Here is a 21,858-nt window from a genome sequence, read left to right as displayed (position 1 = left end):
TTAATATTCATATTTTGAAGATTTTTTCCCCTTGGAACACCAATTAGAAACTAGTGTTAAGCAATATATGTAAATAGTTGAAATAAATAACAACATAAAAATGCTGGGTTGATGGCAGAAAGATGAAGAAATTAATGTAGCTTGGTATTAGGTAGAATTTTTTAAAGGATAATGTAAAAACAGGGTTTTTATGAATATAAACAGATCTGTAAGGCTTTCCTCCCTCTGCACTCCACATCGTGAGTTTCTTACGAAAATCTACATGTAATGCTTGAAGTTAGCCAGGCACCAAGTGAATTTTGCAGGTTATAGAAATGAAAATAGTAGTAGTAGCAGTAAACTTAATGGGACAACCATAGCTCAAGGTGCTATTTGGTGATTAGATTGTATATCTGGGTTTCTAACACTGCCTACATGCAATCAAACCATATGTCTAAATCCATGCCCTGGATAGGGTGGCTGTACTATTAATTTGTGGAATGGTTATAGCTCAGTAGCAGAGTACCTGCTGTGCATGTATGTTGAATGTTCTAGTTCAACTCCTGGCATCTCTGGTTAAAAGGATCTTTGTGAGTTGGGCTTGCCCTTCTGCCTAAGGTCTAGGACTTTACAGAGTTAACTCTGTAAAAGGCACCTTCATATGCTCATAATCCTTTAGGGTTTTTTATAGTGCAATCTCAAATGCTTACATCCTGATCCAGTTCTAATAACATGTAAAAATTGAGTGATATTGCATCGGGATGTGACTGCACAACCCACTGGAAGTAATGCAGTGTGAATAGGCAGCACAGTTTTTAGAGAGATGACCTTCTGAGGTAGTGCTAGCTAAACTTCTATTCTGTCCCATGGCCATATTATACCAGTTCTGTACCGGATGCACTATTTGCCAGTGTATTCTTGCATCCAGTTATCTTTGAAGCACTGAATGATTTGGGGTCAAGTTATTTGAAGGATTACCTGCACTTGGACCTTAAGATTGGCAGCAAAGTTTCTGCTCATGGGGCCACCGGTAAGGTCCATCAGGCTGGTGGACACAAAATACAAGGCCTTTTCAGTGGTGGCTCTAGCATTGTGAAATTTCTTATGAGAGGAGCACTGTTGACTACTTTTAAATGGGTCAAAGGATTAGTGGTTTAACTCAGCTTTTAATTGAATAATGGTGCTGGTTTATACTGTTAAGTTGTAATTATATTGGTTGCTGCTACAGGTAATGGCTGATTTGCATGGGGGTTACATTCCTGACACCCATGCATGTCGGCAGAGCGTGCATTACCCCATTACTCCCCCTTTTCTGGCCACTTCTGGGTTGCCATGATGCATTCATGCATGGTCATGAATTGGACACAGGTGAATCGATAGTTGCTTGTATTTTATTGTTACTCTGCAGTGAAGTAGTTTACCTTTTGCTTTGCATAGTCACCTTTTAAAATTGCGTTACAATTTTATTTGTGAATGGCCGAGAGAGAGAGACAGAGAAGGGAAGGGAAGGGAGAAAGATGGCATTGACATTTGGATGTATATCCAACTGACACTTGCAGTTTCTACTCCAGCAAGTGATATGGCTCCAGAACCTTGTGCTTCTTACCAGGATTGAGGTAGGATTCTACATTTTTGCTCTCCATGCTGCCCTCTGACAAGTGTAAAGATCCCAGCCTTCCTCCCAGCCTTTGATCTGGAGAAGTCCTTGGAAATAATCCCACCTGTTGTGCAGTGATCCCTGCTCTCTTTTCAGTACCAAGGCTAGGCAGAAGGCTGTTTTTTGGCAGTGCTAAACCAAACAGACAACCTCCCTCCCGCCCCCATTTCCAGAGCTGGAAAGGATGGTGTGGGCTTCTTTAGACACTAAGCTGCTGAGCCACCTGGGACACTTGGGCAACACTTGTTTAAGTCCAGATCCAAACTCAAATGAAGGATTGTCCCATACTTTGTGGAAAAGTGTGAGGCCAGGGACCAGTGAATGGTCAGGTCCTGGTGACCCAAATGTTTGATCTGGCTTCCAGGGCCAGCCAAAAGTTGTGGACCCTTGATGATATAATGCTATTCATAATACTAAGTTAATGTGAATATGACAAAAGTTGAAATTTCCAAGATAGATTTCAGGGTATGTGGATCAGAACTCCTTTGAAGTGAGTATAATAACACATTATATGTGTCCATAACAGTATGTGTTTAGTTACAACAGGATCTGGTAGATGTAGATACATATTCCAGACAAGGCTTTTTTTATATTAAAAAAAACTGCCAAAAATCTCACAGGGCTCTGTTCGAATTATGTTCTGTGTCAGAATCTCTGCAAAGTAAAACTTCCTCTTGATTAAAGAACTCTCCTCGCAAAAGACTAATCAGGAAATTCAGACTTCCCAGCTCTGTGTTTCCTATGTCTCACTGCTCCAAGAGGGTTACTCCCTTGTGCTGCTTATGTTCCCACCCCCTCCTGTTCACTGGCACTTGTGTTCCACTTTCAGCTGTTCTAATCTTTAAACAGTCAGAATGTTAGCAAGTTGTATTACTGTCTACTTCTGTCACACATACATCAGCTGTGTTATTAGGCACTTAACTTCTTGAGAGCTGGCCATTTTAGTCTGTTGCAGGACGGGAAAGCATCTTGTGACACCTGAAAGACTTAACAAGTTTCTTGTGGCAGCTTATGCCACAATAAATCTGCTAGTCATTGAGTGCCACAAGATTCAGATTTATTGTAGACAACTACTTGGGATACATGGTGTTCTCTCCCCTTGGAATGGTGTTTACTAAGGTAACTATTACAAGAGCTGAGAAACTCAAGCATACATTTGAGGGTGCCATTGATCCCCATTAAGTAGCAATGCCTTAAGCAGTATAATTCCTGCAGTTTGGACAGAAAGCCAGGCGGCTTAAAAGGATGCAGAAGCTATGCATAGTTGATTAACACCTTTTGGGTGACTGAGTCTGATGTTGCCTTGGTAGTGATGTAGTATTAAAAGTACCGCATTTTTCGCCCTATAGGACACACTTTTCCCCCTCCAAAAATGAAGGGGAAATGTGTGTGCGTCCTATGGGGCAAATGCAGGCTTTCCCGGGCTTCCTGCAGCTCTGCGCCACCCTCCGGAGCCCGGCGCGAAGCTCTGGAGGGTGGCGCAGAGCCGCCTGCACTCCCGGGCTCCCTGCAGCTCTGCGCCACCCTCCGGAGCCCGGTGCGAAGCCGCGTGGGGTTCCGGAGGGTGGCGCAGAGCTGCCTGCATTCCGAAGCCTGGTGCGCGCTGAAGAGCGCACCCGGGCTTCGCGCACCTCTCTGCAAGCCTGGGGAGACCGGCGCGGCTCCCTAGGCTTGCGGATAGCAGGCTGTTCTGGGGGCTGGGGAAGCTCGGGCTTCTCCCGCGCCTGCCCCGTGCCTGGGGGGGGGGGGAATAATTTTTTTCTTTATTTTCCCCCCAAAAAATTAGGTGCGTCCTATGGGGCGAAAAATACGGTAACTTCTTACTCTAGTAGCTTAGTGCTACCATTATATGCGTAAGATATCTGTAGGTTCACTAACCAGAAAGCTGCATCAATATATGCCATAGTGTGGATATCCTTTGCATATAGCACTTTTTTCCCTCAATGGAAAAAGAGCAATGTGTTTCAAAAGCAAGTTCCTTGCTTTAATAGCACTTCACATGATAATTTTCCTTGAAGGAGAAAATTCTGGATCTTCTTTTGTAAGGTTTACAGTTGAAAAATCCTGATCATGCTGAAACCTCACCATGGAAGTTTCTCAGACTGTTGGACTTGGCGGGGGGGGGGGGGCAGGGCATTGAATCTCACATTAGGAAGATTTTGAGTAACTTTAAAATGTCTTAAATGAGTTTATATTAATTATTATGGAGAGCTGTTGCTTACAGTGGGCCAACTTCCAATCATCAGGTGAATGCTTTCTCTCCATTTCTTCTACAGTACAGTGGTACCTCAGGTTACAGATGCTTCAGGTTACAGATTCTGCTAACCCAGAAATAGTACCTCAGGTTAAGAACTTGGCTTCAGAATGAGAACAGAAATCACATGGCAGTGGCACAGCGGGAGGCCCCATTAGCTAAAGTAGTACCTCAGGTTAAGAACAGTTTCAGGTTAAGAACGAACCTCCAGAACGAATTAAGTTCTTAACCCGAGGTACCACTGTACTCTCTTTCCTGCCCCTTCCTAGCTGGCGTATGAAGTACTTTGCAACTGTGAAACAAAGAGCTTGGACAGCACAGTTTGGAAATGCAACTGAAGAGAACAGAAGATTCTAGAAGATGCACAAGTTTTTTATGATAAATATTTGTGCACTTTATAAAACCTGTATCTCTACTGTTCTAAGTTGTATTACTCTACTGCGTGGTCAGATAGAATACCTTTTTTTAAAAAGTGGTATCATAAAGCAACATTATGCCTAGTATGACCAGGTTTCTTAACTGTGGGAAAATTGATACTTAAGATGTAGTTTTTTGAAAGTCTCGTTAGTCTTCTGTTAAGTAAAGTCCTTTTCAACAAAGTGAAATGTGTGAATTGAATGCAAATGGTGTATTAATGGAGATTAGGGAGGCCAAGAGAAATTATTACTGAACATGTGGCTGTAACATTCTATGATGAAATGCTGTGTTGTGTGATATGAAGTGTGTGTGTGTGTCTCACAGAAATAATGAGAGAGACCAGGTGGTGGGCCCTATGAGCTCAGAGGGCTTACCACATCTTTTCAAAGACCTCTCTAGGTGCCGTGTTCTGGTTGGGTGGCTCACTTACTGTACTGTGTGGTAAGGACTCTGAGCTTGCACTGCCCATCTGCTGATCTCTACTCATTGTGATGCTGGTGGAGAGATAAGTGGAAGGAATGCCTCAGTGAGCAGCATAGAATGCACAGTTGCAGCATAAGCTGAAAGGGCCTACTATGGAGTGTAGTGGCTAGTGTGGCTGTTCCATACTTGGTGATCTGGCATTTGGAAAGAGACCAGGCATAGTAGAAGTGGGTAGAGCACAGCTGGGAGGGTGGATGGGGGGTGGATGGAATGAGAGACCAGATAGAGGCTGCATGCTGCATCTGGTCTACAGACCAGTACATACTGGTGGAATGGATATATTTGTATGAGACCTACTAGTTCCACTCACAATCTAGAGTGTTGACTTGTTGACTAGCTGATTATTTTACTTAAAGCAACAAGGTATGTGAACAGGTAAAGGCTTCTTTTTTCTGACAGTTATGAAGCAGTGACATTGTAAACTATCAAATGTTTAAAATAGTGCAATGCATAGAATAAATGTCTGATTGATATTCATGCAACTTGCAGTTCTTGGTTTCTTATCCTGGAACTGCAAGAATAGACCAGCTACAGACATTTTTAAAATGGATGAAATAACAGGCAGCAAACTATACAAGAGAGGTAATCTTTAAATGCTTGTAAACTATGTTGTGTGGGGAGGGACTGGACCCTGCCCCCTACAGGGATGAGGAGCAAAGAACTGACTCTTGCCTTTATGTCAGATGACAGAATTAATGATGCAATTAAAAGAAGCAGTCTCTTAGATTGTGGTGTTCTTGGCTCTACTGAATATTTGACTAGTTGATTCTTTATTGGTTTCCCATCTTTAGTCACATCCCCTTGAAGTGTCCTTTCAAATTCAGTCATTCATAACCACCCTCTGATCCATCCTAAAACATTTGTTCTTTATAGTAACTTTGAACTCCATCTTAGCAGAAGTGTGAGGTTAGCTTCTTCACAGCAGTATGGATGGTTATTCAAATACAGCTGAGCTCAGTTCTTTTCCCTTCGTTTTTTTGATTTTTGAATGGTCCAGGAGGTAGGTATCTATCTATTTTTCTGCCAGTAGGAGAATACTTTTCTTCCATTAGCCAGATGATCTCTTGTGGTCTCCTAAGATTCTTTCTCCTTGGGATACATGTATTTCCAGCCCAGATTTGACTACAAGGAAAATGTTAATTTAGTATGTTCAAGCTTTGGTGATCCAAATGATAAACCTGTCTTTTCACTGAGAAGAGTTAAAGCATCAGAATATTTTGCTTTTGAGGCTCTTGGTTCAAGAGAACTGTTTGCCAAGCATGTCTTTGCACCAGTAATGTAGTTTTATGTATGGAAATCCTGTGTGGTTCATTATGTGAAGCTCTTGAGTAGCACTGTTCAGCATTAATTCTAGTTGAATATGGCACACAAACAAGAATTTGCAGATGTGATCACAATTAGGCAAGGCAACATCTCACTTGATGCCTTCAGACCTCCCATTCTTAGGCTGTAGAAATTATAAATGCAGCTAAAGCTTTGAACAGATGCTTTAAGACCTTTAAAGCACAGTAAATCACTTCAGTGATGAGAGCAGCTTACTGTCGGGACCATTTGGCTTTTATAAATCCGCATGCGCAGAACACTGCATGAGGCGGATCTAGTCTCTGGCATCAAACTTAGATTTGTAAGACTTTCAGCCTTCATGCTTCAGAAAAACCCAAACAAACAGATTTTATTTTGGATATGTACTTTTCCCATTATAAAGGCAGTGCATGCAAAATGCTGCAGCATTCAGAATCGGAAACTTTTACAGTATTGGTCGCTGCTTTATGACATCTGGTCACTGATCCTTGTTGTCCCTTCACCTTTCGCTTATCATACTGTTCTTTGCCGGAACTGAATTCTGCAAAGCTATATATTTAATCTAGGGCAAAACCTAAAATCTCAGGGTTTTGTTTTTTTGTTTTTTCATAGGATATGAATTGCCCTATATTCAATACACAGTTGCATTGAACTGTATCTGATATTTGGAGTAGACCCATTGAACTTAATGGACTTTACTAACGTAGGCCCATTAATTTCAATGAATCTACTTGGAGTTGAACTTAGTTGGACACGGCCTAATAAATCTCAAAAGCTTCAGGAAATGGTTTTCAGCAATAATATCCATCATCAATACATAAAGCTAATCTTTATATAGAAGCAACTGGATCCAAAATACTGGGAATGAAACTAGCTACAATTCTGAGCTGTTTTACATCAATTTGAAAAGACAAACTTTTTGACTAATCAGCATTAGAAGAATATACAGCTTCTGATTCAGAAATGTGGCCACTTTTTGTATTTCGGCGGGCAGGCAACCAAAGGTGGCTTAGTGGAAACTAAACTTTGTATTTTTTTTTTTACATGTGCACAAATCTAAGGAAGATGACAAGTCCAAATATGAAGTGATTAAATCAGGCATAGGCAAACTCGGCCCTCCAAATGCTTTGAGACTATAATTCCCATCATCCCTGACCACTGGTCCTGTTATCTAGGGATGATGGGAGTTGTAGTCCCAAAACATCTGGAGGGCCAAGTTTGCCTATGCCTGGATTAAATACTGTCAACTTGAATTTGAGTGTCAATTCCTATTGGAGCATTATGAAGCAAAAGGTTATGGTAATAATCCACTTAAATGCCATTATAAATGAAAAATTACAGTGGTACCTCGGGTTAAGTACTTAATTCGTTCCGGAGATCCGTACTTAACCTGAAACTGTTCTAAACCTGAAGCACCACTTTAGCTAATGGGGACCTCCTGCTGCTGCTGCACCGCCGGAGCACAATTTCTGTTCTCATCCTGAAGCAAAGTTCTTAACCTGAAGCACTATTTCTGGGTTAGTGGAGTCTGTAACCTGAAGCATATGTAACCTGAAGCGTATGTAACCTGAGGTACCACTGTATAAATATTTGTTTTGCACAACTTTATGTGCCCAATTCAATATGATTGTAGTCTTTTGTGAACATTATTACTGGGTTATCCTGCTTGAGTTTTATTGCCTTAGTAATAGTTGCCTTTTTAATAATTATTTTAGCTAAACTGTTTTTTAATGAATTTTATTAGGCAACATGGTAATTTTATTAAACATTCAAGTTCCCATGGCAGAATAGAAGCTACCGGTATTCCAAAGATTCGTACTAGCAATTGTGCTGTGTAACTTTTCTTTTTGTTTAAGTTCTTGACACAATAAATAGACTTGATTTCTCTATGTTCCCCTTTCTTGTCATAATTCCTGCTGAAAAGTTGCATGTTCTCTGAGCACTGGACAAAATAAAATATTGTAAGGATTTCTAAGGAAGTAAAAATGTCATGAAGAAATAAAGGTTTGCCTTAGCAGCTTTTGACACTGTTTCTGCAAACTCTTCATGTATTTCCTGACTAGAAAGCAGCAGCAAACCGTTCATGCTTGATGCAAGCTAGAGACATGTTTCATTAGTCAGTCTCAGTAACAAGTTTGCACCATTTGCATTAGTGACCATGTCTCCATAGACTTTCACAGTTTGAGAACACAGGCCAACATGCTCAATTCATACCTGTTTTTGAAATACAGGGCAGTGATACAGAAGTGGAAGAAGTATTGGATTGGCAGAAGGGTCTCCCGTACTGTTAAGTTTAGCTTGTGGGAAAGATAAACAAGCAGGCCTGTGCTGAGCCAAGTGTAAAATAAAACAACTGCAATTTGTGAGAGCACAGAGTGTTGGCAAGCCTGAGCTGAGGCATCAGAGCTGTTTTACAACTGCTGCTATTGGTGGTTAGACAAAACAGGAAAGAGAAGCTAAGCTTAGTGAGTAGATGGTCTTGTTGATTTAAATAGCTATTCCTCCACAGTGAATCCCTTTTGTTTTGGAAACTGATTGATTGATGTTCATTTAGGTTATCTTCTCAGTTTAAGAGGTCATGCCCTAATCCAGTCAGTCAGGATATTTACTCTTTGGAATTCTTGAGTTCTCTTGTTGGTAGAACCACTTACTATCTAATGAGCTTACTTCCTCCCACCAAAACTTGCATCTAGCCTAATCACTTGTGTACTAGGAGTATGATCAGTTTTGGACTTATGACAACATTTTGCTTGCTCCCTAGAGAGTTGAGCCAAAAAATATGCATGAATGGATGCTTTCATATGTTACAGTATGGTGTCTGTGCGTGCACATGCAAAATACACAAGCCGCTGCATAATTCTGAAAAGACTACTGTTGTTCAAGGTGTCAACCTACAGCAGTGATTTAGAGTGGTCTCCCAGTATGCTGGCTATAAATGGATTTTGAATGACCCATGTATGTAGCCAAACTTCCTCAAGAAATTGATTCTAATATCTATTTTGTACTTAAAAGGGCACAATGCAACATGGTGCAACTGAAAGCAGGAAAATGGCTTCTGTTTGGTCCATGAACCTGTTACAGTTTTGCTGCAAGTATTGGAACCCTTAAAAAGCTCATCCAGTTCCTTAAATGAGAGGTAACTCGTCTTTTTTTTGACCCAAGGGTTATATTCACACTTCAGGGCTGCATGCCAGATACGGGTACGAGCAAAGTTTGTGTGGTCAAACTGCACACACAGGAACATATTCTCTCCCCATAACTTACTGGGGTGACTCAGTGCTTTTACTTCAGTCATCAAATAATTACTCTGATGTCCAGGATTGGGGACAATTTCCATTCTCATCAAGGTGCTGGGCTCTGCCTGTGTCTACTTTACTTTTTTTTTTAATTGCTGATGCTGCCAGAATTTATGGTGTCTTGGGTGGCCAGAAAAAAATGGCTTGGGGGCCAGATAAGGATAGCAGCTACATCCTAAATTCAATGGGAGGGCTGTAGCTCAGAAGAGTAGATGCCTTAGAAGCAGAAGATCCCAGGTTTCATCCCTGGTGTTTCCAAGTAGGGCTGGGAAAGAGTCATGCCAAAAACTCTGGAGAGCTATTGTTCAGTCAGTGTAGACCAGGGGTCAGCAAACCTTTTCAGCAGGGGGCTGGTCCCCTGTCCCTCATACCTTCTGGGTGGCTGGACTATAAGCCATGCACCCCCATGACTCTCCCCTCCCTTCTCCACAGCACCGGATGAGCCCTGGTGGCTGCTTACGTATGTCTTGCGAGCTGCAGGGGCTGGCAGCGGGGGCTGGACGATGAGCGGTGCACGAAAGGGCTCCGGAGATGGGCTTCTTAAAATGGCAGCTGCTCGAGCTCTGCTGCTGCTGGCACCAACAAAGCCCAGCCCCCTTCCTCCTCTAGGCAGGGCGGGGAGAAGCCAGGAGGAGGGAGAGAGGAGGAGGCACCGCCATCGCCCTGTGAGGGAGAGGGAAAGAACACACCCACTGGTGATTCCTGATCTGTCCACGGGCCGGATCCAGAAGGCAGTTGGTCCTGATCCGGCCTGTGGGCCTTAGTTTGCCGACCCATGGTGTAGAAAGTACTGAGCTATGTGAACTAATGGCTTGACTCTGTATAGCTGTATAGCAGCTGATCATCCTATGTTCCCTAGTTGGAATCTGAACTAAAGCTGCTGTGCCCAGTTTTATGCTGACTGTTTTGAAAAGATTTACTTTTTTATTCCTGCTATTTGGTTTGAAGACTTTGCCACAGCTAGTTATGAATTTATAGACAAAATTTCTAATGTTGTAAATTGTATACCTGGCACCGAAAAGTACTGTAGCACTAAGGGGTGCAGAATGTTGAAGGGACAATCTTGTTTATTTAAATTTCATTTATTTGTTGCTTCCCATAAAATAAATTGAAACAATTTCACATTCTTCAGAAACTAGCAAAATGTTTACGTTACTTTCACTCTATACTACAGTTTTAAATCTTTGGTTCTGTAACCGTACACTGGCATTATGCAGTGGGTTCCGCCTTCCCATTTTTGTGTTACAGGTAAGAATAACTTGTATGGCCACTTGTTCTTAATGGAAAACTTAATCCATTCTGAAACAGGTGTACAGTTGTCTAATCTCTTACAAAGCTGTAGTTCTTCATCTTCCTAAATCAGCCTTCCTGGCAAGTAAGCATTAGTATGTCAAATTTGGATCAGTTTAACATTGTTGCTCATGTAGATCCAAATAGCTGCACCCCAAACCAGCTTTTTTGCAGCTTGATTCCTGTGCTTTTCAGTGGCCCTCATCTGATAACTGATGACTAGTTTGTGTATTCAGCATCACTACTGAATTTCCTCAGCTCAAACATAGCTGGTTTGCTGGTGATCTCCAGCTTATCTAGTGTATCATTAACCCCAAAGTACATGTTTACTGTGATAAATGTTTTGGGATGCTTTTATGGGAAGGAGTGACATGGTTACTGCTTGTATAACTTAGTGCTTAAATAATAAGGGGCTTTATTCGTAATAAATAAATTGAAATAATATGCTAAGATATACCAGATACTAGCAATTCTGTAGATCTTGTTAAATAGCAGTAATATAAAGTTAAATGGAAGCAGGACTTTCAAGACAGTATTCCAGAAGTCTGGTATTGTTTATTTTTTAAGGGAGCCACCTTTTTGATAGCTACAAGCTATAGTGAAAAGTGGTAAGACAGCCTTCCAATGTCATTGGACACCTTGGGAGTCTTGGAAAAAGAGGTGATGGTAGGCACTGACATTGCAATAAAGTGGAGATTTTAAATATCTGGTGGAAATTTGAGAAAGCAAATATTCCTGTGTCTGTAGTTGCCAGTGTCTTGGAACAGATCTATAGATATGATGTTAAAGCTGTTTGCATAGTAGAATTAGGTAACAAAATGTTCTAGATCAGTGGTTCCCAATTGGTGGCCCACAGACACCAGGGGTCTGTGTAACCCACATAACACATAACAAAACTACCATAGAGATATCAAAATTTGCAAAAGTAGGTGGTCTGTGTGTTGGCTTTTGGGGAGAAAAAAGGTCCACAATACTTTCAGACCCCTGAAAAACAGGGGTCCCAATTAGCTAATTGGGAATCGCTGAAGTTCTCACTAAAGCTTATCTTCTCTTCCTTGAATAGGATGTTCCTTGAGTTGTTAAGGCCTCAGCGGACAGATGGTATCAGCTGCTGCTGGGTTATGGAACTCTTTATAAAGAACGTTGTGGAGGTGCTGGGAGTATAGTGATGTAAAAAGGACCTTTCCTCAGCATTCTTGTTGCTTTATTGCCTTGCAAAGCCTACAGTGGCCAGAGGGGAACAGCCCTCTTGCAACCATGTTACTGAGCACTGGGTCTGGATTAAAGTAGAATGTTAGCGTCCAAAGAAACCAGTAGGTAGCATACGATTTTGCATGTTGCAGTAGTTTAGTTCACATGGGGCAATGCAGTACTAGAATACTGATCTAAGCTTTGGTTACAAATTCAAGGAATGAGGAAGCAAAGCTGTGTACTGCTGTGTAGGAGTTTTGTTGGTTTATAATGATAAGGTGTTTAACCTGTTATGGATGGGGCTGGACTTGCCTGATAGGTCAGGTGCACATCTCTAAGGTTCTCCTAGCTGTATCGGTGCCATTGGAGCCCCAGTGGAGGCCTTACTGATGTTGTGCATCTTTTACAAGCCTAGGTTGATGCAGAAGTTGTAGCCTTTCCTAAGCAGGGATAGTTCAGGCATAGTTTCTGGTAAACCCTCATTTGGATTGTTGCAGTGTGTTATTTGTGGGGCTTTCTTTTGAATATTGATCAGAAACTGAAGTTACCGTAGTATAAAATAAAGCAACTAGATTGCTAACTAGGACCACATATTGTAGTGTATCTCACCAGCATTAAATGAGCCTTGCTGATAGCTGCACTGTTTCCAAATCTAGTTCAGGGTGTTGGTGTTGAATTTCAAACCATTAGGGCTTAACAGGCAAGTACATTAGGCCCACAACTTACATGGGGGTATTGCGTCTAAAGCCAAAATCACTTATAGTCAGAACTCAATGGGTTCAATGGCGGGTGGGATTGCCAAAATCATTTTTCATGGAGCCCTTCACCTTTTTCACCATATAGTGGTACCTCGGGTAACAGACGCTTCAGGTTACAGACTCCGCTAACCCAGAAATAGTACCTCGGGTTAAGAACTTTGCTTCAGGATGAGAACAGAAATTGTGCTCTGGCAGCATGGCGGCAACGGGAGGTCCCATTAGCTAAAGTGGTGCTTCAGGTTAAGAATGGACCTCTGGAACGAATTAAGTTCTTAACCTGAGGTACCACTGTATTTATATATTTCCTAGGTGCCTCCACTATGAAGTTGAATGCCACAATTTCAGTTGTTGGCTGGTTTTAATTTAATTTAAATTATTTTTAATCATTTAAGTATTTATAACCTGCTCTTCATTGAGTATTTTCAGTTCCAGAGCAGGGGACAATAACAACAATATAGAAATATATGGATAAAATAATATAGAAAAAATACAGAATCCATAAAAACAAGTTCAGTAAATAACAAAATAGCAGCTCCATCATAAAGCAAACAAAGCTAAAGTCCAATAAGGACAAAAATTAAAATTTTCTATGTAAACAAAGAATACAGGCAAGACAGTAGACTGAAAGAACCAAATGATCTTAGCAACAGTTTCCACCCCATCTCTCATCAGCACTGTGCTTTTCTATTGTTTTATATGTGATGGTTTATTGGTATTCTTTTCTATGTAATAATAAATCTCCCTGAAATCAACAGTTGTAGGTATTGGTTTTCTCAGCTTATATTTATAGCACTTAAAAACTAGGTGCTGCATAAAATATATAGACAGGCCCTGTTGAATTGACAATTTAAGTTAGACACAGCACCAGAAACAAAATACTAAAGTTGAACAGTTGATGGGATAATTGATCTAAGGTGGTGGATACTCTTTCATTGGAGGTTTTTAAACAGAACTTGGATGGCCATCTGTCAGGGATTATTTAGTTGCAAGTCCTACACTGAAGAGGGTGGAACTAGATGCCCCTATGGGTCCCTTCAAACTCTGTTGTTGTTAAATTTATTTATACCCTGCCTTTTTTCCCTGATGGACTCAAGGCGACTTACAATTCTATGATCCTATTAGCTTGCACATTTACAGGCTATTCAGGAAAGCCCTGACTTCTTTGTTTTCTTGGTGTTCAGAGTGCTGTGGCAGACAGGTTCCTTTGAAATGGCAAGCTGCAACCACCAACGGAAGTTGAAAAGTCGATATACCATACATAGTTGCTCCTTTAGCCATAGGGCTCTTCCTGCTTAGTCATTTTTGTTGACTTGTACCAATTTGATTCACTTGGATTTGTATAGGGGGCTCTCTCCCTGTAAACCAGTGATGGAGTGCTGCTTGCTCATAACAGCTTTGAACTAAAGCCATATCCCAGCCACGGTTTCCTTTTTGGCTTATAACCCTGGACTTGGTTGTGGAAGTTATTGTAAATCCCAGCTTGTGCTATAAACTGGATTGCTGATCCATGGTACAGTCAAAACTGTTTACTTGGTTTTTTAAATTCTTGGCACTGCCATCTTGGTGTACCAAATGAAAGCACTCTTGGAGTAGAATGAGTCAGATTTCCATTTCAGGCCATAACCTTGTCACAAGAGGACAGCACAGAAGGCAAGGTCTTGAGATTTACTTTACAGTGGCATTTCAGTACAACAGACTTTGTGCTTGGTTCAAAACACTGCATTAAAGATAGAGTAACTTCAAAAGTCTGCAGCTTTACTGTAGAAAAACCAAAGGAGCCAAGGGATTAAAGCTGTTGCTAAATACAAGAGTGCTGTCTCCCTCTGTGGGTCATTCTTAACATCAGTTGAAAAACAAAAAAATAGAGCATAACTAGGGAAATGCTTTATGCAAACTAACTTATTTCTTCTGTTTGCTAACCTTAGTGGAGATGCACATAGTTCTTCCTCTGTGGTTTGGACCATGTCCATTGCATCAGTTTTTGTTGTTGTCTTAGTCGTGTTCGACTCTGTGATCCCATGATAGTTACTAATTTTTTTCAACCTGAAACACGGTTGTGGCATCCAGTTAAGTCCATGGCCTTCTCTGCTTTTGCCCTTTACCACAACTGTGTCAAATTATGTCATCCTGCAAACCTTGAATCAAGTTTCCTGTACAATCTGTTTAAAAGATTTGCGAGAAAATAATCAGCTGTTCCTACTATGGGTAGATTTTGTGTTCTCTACTAGGGGGGCAACACTGTAAAAGTGTATTGAAATGAGACAAGTGAATTTTATCAGTGTATGGAAAAAGTAAGGCTTGGAAGAGTGTTGCAACATCATTCAACTCTTGCTGTGCCTTCTGCAAATCACCAGGGACAGACAGAATGTTGATCAGGATGTAAGACAAATTGGGAAGTCCCCAGTTTGGATTACTGTATATCAAGCCACATTTTTTCCAGCTTCCCATTCTGCAGTACTACTGACTTAACTTATAGGGTGGCTCTTAAGGATTGCAATGTGATACACAGGATGTACTTTAAAGGCTCATAAGTGATATATTCTAGGTATATTAATGACATCCACAGTCATATTTATTTGACCTTTTAGATAATGTGATGTGTACATTTCTGTTTGTTTCTAGTATCTGGGGCTTGTGACCATCTAGTACAGAGCAGCCAATGTAGTGACTACCAGATATTGTTGAACTAAAATTTTGATTATCCCTTCCCATTGGCTATGATGGGAGTTGTAGTCCCATCAACATCTGGAAGATGGCTGCTTCTGCCCTGTAGTCTTTATTTTATTTTATTTTTGCTTCTGTCCAAGCATATTTAGATCCTTAGCATGCCCATACTTTCAGTTAAACTTTCTTCCAAGTATTTGGACTGTAAGATTGGGAAGTTAGATTGCAACAGAGTCGAGGTTTGAATTTATCAGAAGACTATGCTTACACTAACAAAACCTTAAGAACATTTCTGTAAATGTTTGAAGATACTGCAGGTGCCAGTTATGGGAAATAATTATTGCTGACTTCAATTCATTGGTGATTTCTTGGTAACAATCACAAATCCACAGCTATGCCTCTGACTACCTGAATGATGTTTGGGAACCCCTGATCTAGGGTATGCACTTCAGTTGAACAGGCTTCTTAAAATTGCTTGCACTTCAAAGAAGCTGTGTAAAATAAAGTAAATTCTATACCAGAGCTTTCCAAGCTGTGTGTCACATTAGTGTGTCGGCTGCAGTGTATAGGTGTGTTGCGCGAACGCTCCCCATGCTCCTCCTGGGGCTGGAAAGGGGTTAGTTTAACCTCTGGTTTGCTAGTAAAGCTGAATTACTGTGTCACTAAATGATGCAAATAAAAAGTGTGTCACAACATGAAAAGTTTGGAAAACTTTGTTCTATACCCATTACTTGTGGGTGAATGGTAACTGGTTGTCTAGGCCTCACAAAGAGTTTAATAGCTTCTTATTTAAGAAATACATGTCCACCTTTTGACTTTCAAAAGTCCTCAAGGGGGTTGACAGAGAAATGAATTAAAAAACCATAAAAACAGCATTAAAAATCATAAAATGAAGTGGCAAGCTGTTAATAAAAGCAGCAAACTACCATAATAAAACAACAAGTACATGATAAAATGAAGGGATGCTAAATGCAAGGGAATAGGATCCACTTTGACCCTCTTGTTACCTTGGTAGGTACCTGGTGAAATATTGAGGAATTAATTTGACAGTTTAGGCACTACCACAAAAAAGGCTTGCTCTCACTAGCTGGGGACATACGGAGAAGGGCCTTTGAAGCTGACCTTGGTTGCCTGGCAGGTTCACGTGGTAACTAGTGCTCTTTTGCAGGTCACAAGCAATTTAGGCTGCTCTCAGTCAGCACCTGGAAAGCAACTGGGATCTGGATTTATTCTTCACACAAATGATTTAATGGATAGCCTATAACGTTGACTTATTTGTATCTTAATAAAGCAATAATTTTCTTTAGTGTGTAAACACATTTTTAGACCAACGTACAGCCTAAGTAAATAATGACAAACTGAAGTTGATGGTCAGGTTTGGTATGAGTATTCTGCATTATAAAAGACATCATTTTTTTGCCCAAGGGAAGGAACTAGAGATGTGAAGGCCCAGAATAAGCAGAAGGGGCAATTTTTCCCTTGCCCCTAGCCTTTATGTATCATGGGGCAACTAGCTTGTACAGGTAATCATAGCAGGCTTCTTGGCTAAATAACAAGGTAAAATACTTTAAACTGTTTTATTGGAATTTATAGTTGGTTGTAGCATACGTAATTAGATAGTCATTCTTTCAGGGAAGAAGAATCTAGCCACAAGTCAGTTTGGAGGCTCACAGGGGAGTAGGACCATATGGCTAGGAATGAGCAACTTGGTTTCTCTGAAATGGCTTTATGTGTTGGGCATTTGGTATATCATTGAATATGAGCTTTGTGTTTAGGAGATAATGAGCAAACTAGGGACCCTGAGAATGAGGCATAAAACAATTGAGTTCTAACTTAAAGAGCACTTGGATAAGCTCTGAAAGTTATTTGTTTGCTTGTTACAAATGAAGCACAAGACGTATGTAAATGTTACCTCTTCTATAACAGTATATATATTTTTTCTTTTTTGAACAGAGCTCAACAAAAACCCAGTGGAAGGATTTTCAGCAGGTTTAATAGATGACAATGATCTATATCGATGGGAAGTTCTTATTATTGGTCCACCAGATACACTGTAGTAAGTATCCCTAGCTGTTTAACTAAAATACCTGCTTGCTTAAGCATCTAATATTTTGATAACCAGCTTCTTCTGCCCTCTCAAGACTGATTTGACATGGAGCGGGGAATTAAATAGTGGTATAAAATGTATGTATTTGAAGTCTGAATTATCCTGGGTTACAGTAATTCTATCCTAAATCTAATGTGGATAACTTGTAATATTGTGTTTGTAAGAAGTAAAACTAGCTACTTGTTTCAGTCTCCATGTAGATAATATTCTGTCTCCCTGCAGGGCACAAGGACAGACTTGCACTATGAATAACTGACTGAAAGCAAAACTATAGCAAGACCTAGATACAAGCTTCCCCTTAAGACTTTGGAGGGAGTGAAGGATAAATGTTTTGAACAGGGCAAGCTTTTCTCTTTTTTTGGTTCATGAAGTTTGAGACCTAAATAAATTATCTTCCTTTATCACTTGAACTAAAGTGTACGCATATAAAACAGACATTTTCCCAAAACGAAACACTTGAGTATCCAGCTAGCACCAATAAGCAAAGCTCAGGACCAGAGAAAAGGTCTTGACAACCACAATAGCATGGCAGCTGGCTAACATAATATTATTCTAATTTTGGGTCTCATATAGAAGACAATTGCTATTACCATATTCCTCAGGTGGAGGTACCTAAGGCATCATAAGGCAGATTGAGGTGGCAATCTTAAACACACTTATTATGAAATAAGCTGTGTTGAGCACAGTGGGATTTACTTCTGAGTAAACATGCCTAGGATTGCACTGTCAGTTTGCAAGTAAAAACGACATGTGCCATGATGTATGAGGCTTGGGGACTTCCATTGCAAGATGATGGTATCGGTATCTGCTCATTGTTTGAGAGTATCTACTTGTGCTACACTGGAGTCAAGAGTTGTTTGACAGGACAAGTGGGTTGTGCTCCTCCTGCTGTTTGGAGGCAGGAAACACTGAAGCTTGCATCATTTATACTCAACTCTATGTGTAAATGGCTGGGAGACATCCCTAGGACCTTAAGGCATGTAATGCAGCAACTTTTCTAGAGCTAAGCAGGTATTGGGACTGGCCAGTGCTTGATGGGAGACTGCTTGGTGGGCCTCACACTGACTACCCTTGCCATTTACTTGAGTTCATGGAAGAAAAGTGGTACATCATAAATACACATTTTTCCATGCAGAGTAGGTGGTGGTGCAACCAGCAAAATAGAGCCCCTCCTGAGGATCTTGGGGACCATATTGTATGCTCTGATCTGAATAATTTGGTTTGCTTAGGGTGGTCTTTGTTCCGTCTTTGGCTACAAAAACAAGGCAGATAAACTTAAAGCTTTAAATGTAACTTCTCAAGGAAAAATTCTGAGGAATTGTGTGCTTATGACCATTTGTGAAATAGAAGGTGGCAAATGAATCACTTTCTGCTTGTTGGCATATTAATTGGAATAAATACTGGGTATACAAATGGCAAGGCCTGGAAAAATATCTGGTGTCTGGTAGCATGGGCACCTAGAAAGAAGTGTGATACTGTTGCCTAGGAAATTAAAATATTTCTCTAGTCGTGCTCCTGATGTAAAAGAGAGCCAGAAAAACAAGGCTACTTTCTTGAACAGATGCTAGCTGCAAATGGCATTGATTATGTGAAACTGCATGTCTTGCCACTATTCCTATTTAATATGTTCAAGTTCAGGCATCTGTCCTAGTGTTAACACCTGCCTCATACAAAATGCCATTTTAGGCACAAAGCCAACAAGCTGGCTTATTCATTAAATAGATATGATGGTGAAACGTGTATGTGGATCTGCAACACTTACTTTGGAACAAATGTTTGCTAGTCCTGTACCCACAGAAACCTGAAAGCTTTTTTTTATTCCCCTTTAGTGAAAGTTTCAATCTGCATATGGTCTTAAGGTGTTCAGATGTCTTCTGTTCTAGTGGGTGTTCAAATCCATACCTACAATATAGTTCCAGTGTAACTAAATATACATGTCCCCTTCTCTTTCTGCTTTTCCTCTTCTACCTTAGGGATATCTATCAGAATTTATTGTGCTTTAGCTAAACTACAATTCCAAAGATTGGGACAGGTGGGAGGCAGGGGATAGAGTTGTACTGTAGACGTGCTCCTCCCTTCTTTCTACCCCATCCCAATCTTTTTATTATTGTTGTTGTGCTTTGTTAATGCCAACATACCCCTAACAACAAAAGAGCAAAGCAAAGTAAAACAAATAGCTGAGGGTTGTGAATAATCATTTTTAAAATTTGCCTTTTCAGTTGATTGGGCTCATATAAAGAAAATATTGTTACATTCAGGTAGACTTAAGAGTTCATTATAGACTTGCCATATAGCAGTGTTAGCATATAATTTCTGTAATCTATTATATGTAGCTAGTTCATGTACGGCAAGTAAAGATAGGTCTTACTTCTATTGGTGCATTGGTGGACTGTGTCTAGTTTTCCTCTGTCAGTGTTTCTTTAAAGCAAACATGGCACGGTACCACCCAGACCATTATCTACTTGTGGTTACCAACACATTAATTGGACCTAGTGGTTTGAGTACCACCTCATCAGTACAGTGAAGGGCAGTGGCGTAGTGTGGGTTATCAGCACCCGGGGCAAGGCAAGTAATTTGCGCCCCCTAACCTGTGGATTTGTGCCCCCTAACCCGTGGATTTCCCTAACCCCCAGATGTTGCGCCCGGTGCGGCCGGCCCCCCCTGCACCCCCCACGCTACGCCACTGGTGAAGGGGGAAAGCAGAAAAGGCAGATAAACTTAAGGTCTAAGCTTAAGCATGTGTACTTGTAAACGAATCCCATTTAACAATCAGTGAGACTTACTTCAATTGGCTTTGCCACACATAACACTTAAGTCTGATTTTTAAACTAGCAAACCCTAGGCTAAATGCATTATGGTTCTTCAGTACTTGCTATTGAAATTGAAGACTTGACCCATTGAGCCATTCACTAAAGAGGAAGAAGTTTAAGGAATTGATTAAATAAGTTTTTCTCAAATAGTGGGTTGGGCCCCAACATTGGCCTTGGGCTACTTTCAGGTGGGCCACAGTCTGCACAGTGCCTCCTTTCTTGCCTACCTTGCTTCATAGCCATGTCATAGCCTTTTGGTTCGATCTGTGCTGGCACCAGTGATTCATTGGATGCTGAGTAAAAGTGGCTGGACTACAGAGAAGTGGGTGTAGGAAGGTATCCCTCTTCTGAGTGAAAAGGGCCAGATGAGGTGCTCAAAGAAATTAGAAAGTGAGTTAAAGGGGTATTTTTTTGTTAATAATAAATAAATAAAACTGGGAATAGAAAAGAAAGTTGTTGTAGAAGGACGTAGTGAATGTGAAATGACCATGGAGGAGAGATGTAAGAAACCCGAAATAGGGTTTTTGGGGGGCAGGAGGTAGAATAAAGTACAGGTTGAATGTGATAGACTGGAAGAAGTAGTTACAGGACGTGGGTAAAAAGAATAGTTTTGAGGTTCTGCTGAAGTTTTATTCTGGAGGATGCACGGTGTGTAGATTGCTAACAAAAAAATTAATTTTTATCTGGGCGGAGTAATTATTTGTTCTATGTTACTTGACGTATTGCATTCATCAGATTTTGCAATAACCTTTACTGTCTCAAAAATGGCACAAATATCTGTACTGCTGAAGACATTTTTATTATTCTGTACCTAGATATTATTCTTGAAAATAAAATTATACAAAAATTACTTTTGAGTGGCAAGTGCATAGAGGTTGTGGAAAAGATGAAAGAGAGTCTTCACATAATACTGTGGTTCAGCAGGTTCTCCCTGAAATGAGAAGAGTGAGTCACAGTACATCCAGAGCAAATGCCCATTCTTGGTTTGAGGAAAGGGTGAGCTTTAGGACTCCTTGCCCCAAGGAAAACACTGTGGCAAAGAACTGAGAAATTTCCAGAGTTTGATTAGATATTGGTAATTGCCAACTGATTGCCTTCCATCTGCAACCATTTTATGACAGGCACTGATGCACCACCACCATTTTCTGACTGGTGAGCCTCAGAATTTTTCAGTTGTCTCAAGTGAACTCTGGGTGTAGAAAGTTTGAGAACCCCTGGAATAAATAATAATCCTGAGATATATTCTGGGAAATTGATGCTGAAGCCCCAGAATAGGCATTGCTTGGGGAAATACATGTCTTGCTCTGCCATTTAATAAATAACCATTCCTAGTAATGCTTCAAAGTGTTGTACTAGGATCTGATGACTGCTTAAATTCAAAGCAATGGTGAACTTAAATCACTTGAAACTTCTAAATGCAGTGACTGAAAATTATCCCTTTTTTTTTCCAGTGAAGGCGGCGTCTTCAAAGCTCACCTTACTTTCCCAAAGGACTATCCACTCAGGCCGCCAAAAATGAAGTTTATCACAGAAATATGGCATCCAAATGGTAAGACGCTGATGTCATGTGTAAAGTGTGGTGTTCTGTCTTGCATCTGGAATGAATATGAACTAAGTTGGGAGCCCCGATTTTGGATAATGGGAAATTAT

At 40.6% G+C, this 21,858-nt stretch overlaps 2 protein-coding genes across 3 annotated transcripts in view; one reads left to right on the top strand and one right to left on the bottom strand.

Moving 5' to 3' along the window:
- The window catches only part of CYB5D2 (cytochrome b5 domain containing 2), a 148,999-nt gene that overhangs the window by 56,918 nt on the left and 70,223 nt on the right, over positions 1–21,858 (bottom strand). The gene's annotated exons all lie outside the window — the stretch shown is intronic.
- UBE2G1 (ubiquitin conjugating enzyme E2 G1) overlaps positions 1–21,858 on the top strand; it is a 33,127-nt gene that overhangs the window by 4,287 nt on the left and 6,982 nt on the right. For both annotated transcript variants that reach the window (XM_083714895.1, XM_083714896.1), the window contains exons 2-3: positions 17,245–17,347; positions 21,660–21,757. In XM_083714895.1, the coding sequence (XP_083571021.1) occupies positions 17,245–17,347; positions 21,660–21,757 (201 nt within the window). The remainder of the gene's footprint in view (positions 1–17,244; positions 17,348–21,659; positions 21,758–21,858) is intronic.

The sequence above is a fragment of the Podarcis gaigeae genome (genome assembly GCF_964106915.1).
Source record: "Podarcis gaigeae genome assembly, chromosome: 15".
Taxonomy (NCBI): Eukaryota; Metazoa; Chordata; class Lepidosauria; order Squamata; family Lacertidae; genus Podarcis; species Podarcis gaigeae.
Note: the sequence above shows the minus strand (reverse complement) of the source record. Positions and strands in the feature narration are given on the sequence as shown.